The sequence below is a fragment of the Montipora capricornis genome, chromosome 1, assembly GCF_036669925.1.
Source record: "Montipora capricornis isolate CH-2021 chromosome 1, ASM3666992v2, whole genome shotgun sequence".
Taxonomy (NCBI): domain Eukaryota; kingdom Metazoa; phylum Cnidaria; class Anthozoa; order Scleractinia; family Acroporidae; genus Montipora; species Montipora capricornis.
In genome coordinates this window covers 38,522,040-38,525,666 of record NC_090883.1, presented here as the reverse complement: position 1 = coordinate 38,525,666, position 3,627 = coordinate 38,522,040, and the positions used below count along the sequence as shown (strand labels likewise).

General features: G+C 34.3%; 1 protein-coding gene across 2 annotated transcripts in view; it reads right to left on the bottom strand.

The window, feature by feature from the left end:
• The window catches only part of LOC138042357 (ankyrin repeat and LEM domain-containing protein 2-like), an 18,892-nt gene extending 18,509 nt beyond the window's left edge, over nucleotides 1-383 (bottom strand). For both annotated transcript variants that reach the window (XM_068888218.1, XM_068888226.1), the window contains exon 1: nucleotides 1-383. This exon is cut by the window's left edge and continues 492 nt beyond it. In XM_068888218.1, the coding sequence (XP_068744319.1) occupies nucleotides 1-366 (366 nt within the window). In that variant the 5' untranslated portion in view covers nucleotides 367-383.
• Between the last annotated feature and the right edge of the window lie 3,244 nt (nucleotides 384-3,627).

The window sequence follows — 3,627 nt, the reverse complement described above, 5'->3', positions numbered from 1 at the left end:
CTTGCTTGTAAACACAACCGTTCTCCCAGCCGGAACACCTGTAAATCCACACCCTGATGAAGAACGATTAACATCAAAACAAACACCATAAAATATAGCAGAACTTTCCGATGACACTGAATTTGTACAATGCGTTCCATCAGTCAAGCTTAAATTCCGACAAGAGTCCTCTTCGACATTTTCAAGTTTGTCTGGGTCTTTGTTCAGTTTGCTATCCACTGTAAAGCAACCTCGAGCTTTAGAAAGCTTTTTCTCGTATATCCGTCTAGTTGTTGGGCTGATCGGTCCAGTCTTCAAACCAAAAGACCTGAGTTCGTTCAGCAATTCGGAATCACTCAGTTGTCGTATCTCATTTCTACCAGCCATTTTTCCTCCATTTATTTGTGATTAGAATCCCCAGTCCCCGTTAGAATAGAAACGCGCACGGTCTGGAAAAAAAATTGAAAAATTCTGCCTACGTTATTGGCGTTATTGGGTTGGTACTGTAAGTAGTGTTATTAAAGTGTATCATAATAGTATGTAATTATATCATGGATGTATTAAAGCCTTAAATTGTTATATATAAAGGTATATACCAGTGAATTTCCATGTATACCCATATATATTCATGTATACCCATGTATATCCATGTATACCCATGTATGTCCATGTATACCTATGTATATCCATGTATACCCATATATATTCATGTATACCCATGTATATCCATGTATGCCCATGTATGTCCATGTATACCCATATATATTCATGTATACCCATGTATGCCCATGTATGTTCATGTATACCCATATATATTCATGTATACCCATGTATATCCATGTATGCCCATGTATGTTCATGTATACCCATATATATTCATGTATACCCATGTATATCAGTGTATGCCCATATATGTTCATGTATACCCATATATATTCATGTATACCCATGTATATCCATGTAAGCCCAGTATGTCCATGTATACCCATGTATATCCATGTATAACCATGTATGTCCATGTATACCCATGTATATCCATGTACACCCATGTATATCCATGTATGCCCATGTATGTCCATGTATACCCATATATATTCATGTATACCCATGTATGCCCATGTATGTTCATGTATAAACATATATATTCATGTATACCCATGTATATCCATGTATGCCCATGTATGTTCATGTATACCCATATACATTCATGTATACCCATGTATATCCATGTATGCCCATGTATGTTCATGTATACCCATATATATTCATGTATACCCATGTATATCCATGTATGTCCATGTATACCCATATATATTCATGTATACCCATGTATATCCATGTATGCCCATGTATGTCCATGTATACCCATGCATATCCATGCATAACCATGTATGTCCATGTATACCCATGTATATCCATGCATAACCATGTATTTCCATGTATACCCATATATAATCATGTATACCCATGTATATCCATGTATACCCATGTATGTCCATGTATACCCATATATATTCATGTATACCCAGGTATATCCATGTATATCCATGCATACCCATATATATTCATGTATACCCATGTAAATCCATGTATACCAATATATATTCATATATACCCATGTATATCCATGTAAGCCCATGTATGTCCATTTATACCCATGTATATTCATGTATAACCATGTATGTTCATGTATACCCATGTATATCCATGTATAACCATGTATTTCCATGTATACCCATATATATTCATGTAGACCCATGTATGCCCATGTATACCCATGTGTATCCATGTATAACCATGTATGTCCATGTATACCCATGTATATCCATGTATAACCATGTATGTCCATGTATACCCATGTGTATCCATGTATAACCATGTATGTCCATGTATACCCATGTATATCCATGTATAACCATGTATGTCCATGTATACCAATGTATATCCATGTATAACCATGTATACCCATATATATCCATGTATACCAATGTATATCCATGTATACCCATGTACGTCCATGTATACCAATGTGTATCCATGTATGTCCATGTATACCCATGTATGTCCATGTATACCCATGTATGTCCATGTATACCTATCTACATCCATGTATAACCATGTATTGCCATGTATACCCATATATAATCATGTATACCCATGTATATCCATGTATACCCATGTATGTCCATGTATACCCATATATATTCATGTATACCCAGGTATATCCATGTATGTCCATGTATACCCATATATATTCATGTATACTCATCTACATCCATGTATAACCATGCATAGCCATGCATACCCATATATATTCATGTATACCCATGTATATCAATGTATACCCATGGACGTCCATGTATACCCATGTGTATCTATGTATAACCATGTATGTCCATGTATACCCATGTATGTCCATGTATACCCATCTACATCCATGTATAAGCATGTATATCCATGTATATCCATGTATAGCCATCTATTGCCATGTGTTTCCATGTATAGCCATGTATATCCCTGTAGAGCCATGTATATCCATGTAAAGCGATGCAGTTCCATGTATACCCATCTATATTAATGTATACCCATGTATGTCGATGTATACCCATGGGTACCCATGTATATTCATTTATACCCATGTATATCCATGTATACACATGTATATATATGTATACCCTTGCACAGTCATGTATTTCCATGTATATCCATGTACTGCAATGTATGCCCATGTATATCCATGTATACCCATGTATATACATGTATACCCATGTAGTATCATGTATATCCATATATATCCATGTATACCCATGTATATCCATGTATACCCATCTATATCCTTGTTCAGCCACGTATTTCCATTTACACCCTTGTATATCCATGTATAACCATTTATTTCCATGTATATCGATGTAGAGCCTGGTATATCCATGTATATCCGTGTACAGCCACGTATTTTTACGTATACCCATCTATATCAATGTATACCCATGTATGTCGATGTATACCCATGTATATTCATTTATACCCATGTATATTTATGTATACACATGTATATATATGTATACCCTTGTACAGTCACGTATTTCCATGTATATCCATGTACTGCAATGTATGCCTATGTATATCCATGTATATACATGTATACCCATGTAGTATCATGTATATCCATGCATATCCATGTATACCCATGTATATCCATGTATACCCATCTATATAATGTTTCAGAAGAGAAAAGACTTCCTAAATGCAAAATAATTAAAATAATAATTTTATACCAATTGTATTACAAGTAATTGTATGATCTTTTTAGTTAATTAGTTATTCATTTAATGTTTCAGAAGAGAAAAGACTTCCTAAATGCAAAATAATTAAAATAATAATTTTATACCAATTGTATTACAAGTAATTGTATGATCTTTTTAGTTAATTAGTTATTCAAGTAGATATCATCACCTTTATTGTAACGAGACCGATACCTCCCTTTGGAGAGTAAGGCGCAATAAAGATTTACTGTTTACTGTTTACTGTATATCCTTGTTCAGCCACGTATTTCCATTTACACCCTTGTATATCCATGTATAACCATTTATTTCCATGTATATCGATGTAGAGCCTTGTATATCCATGTATATCTGTGTACAACCACGT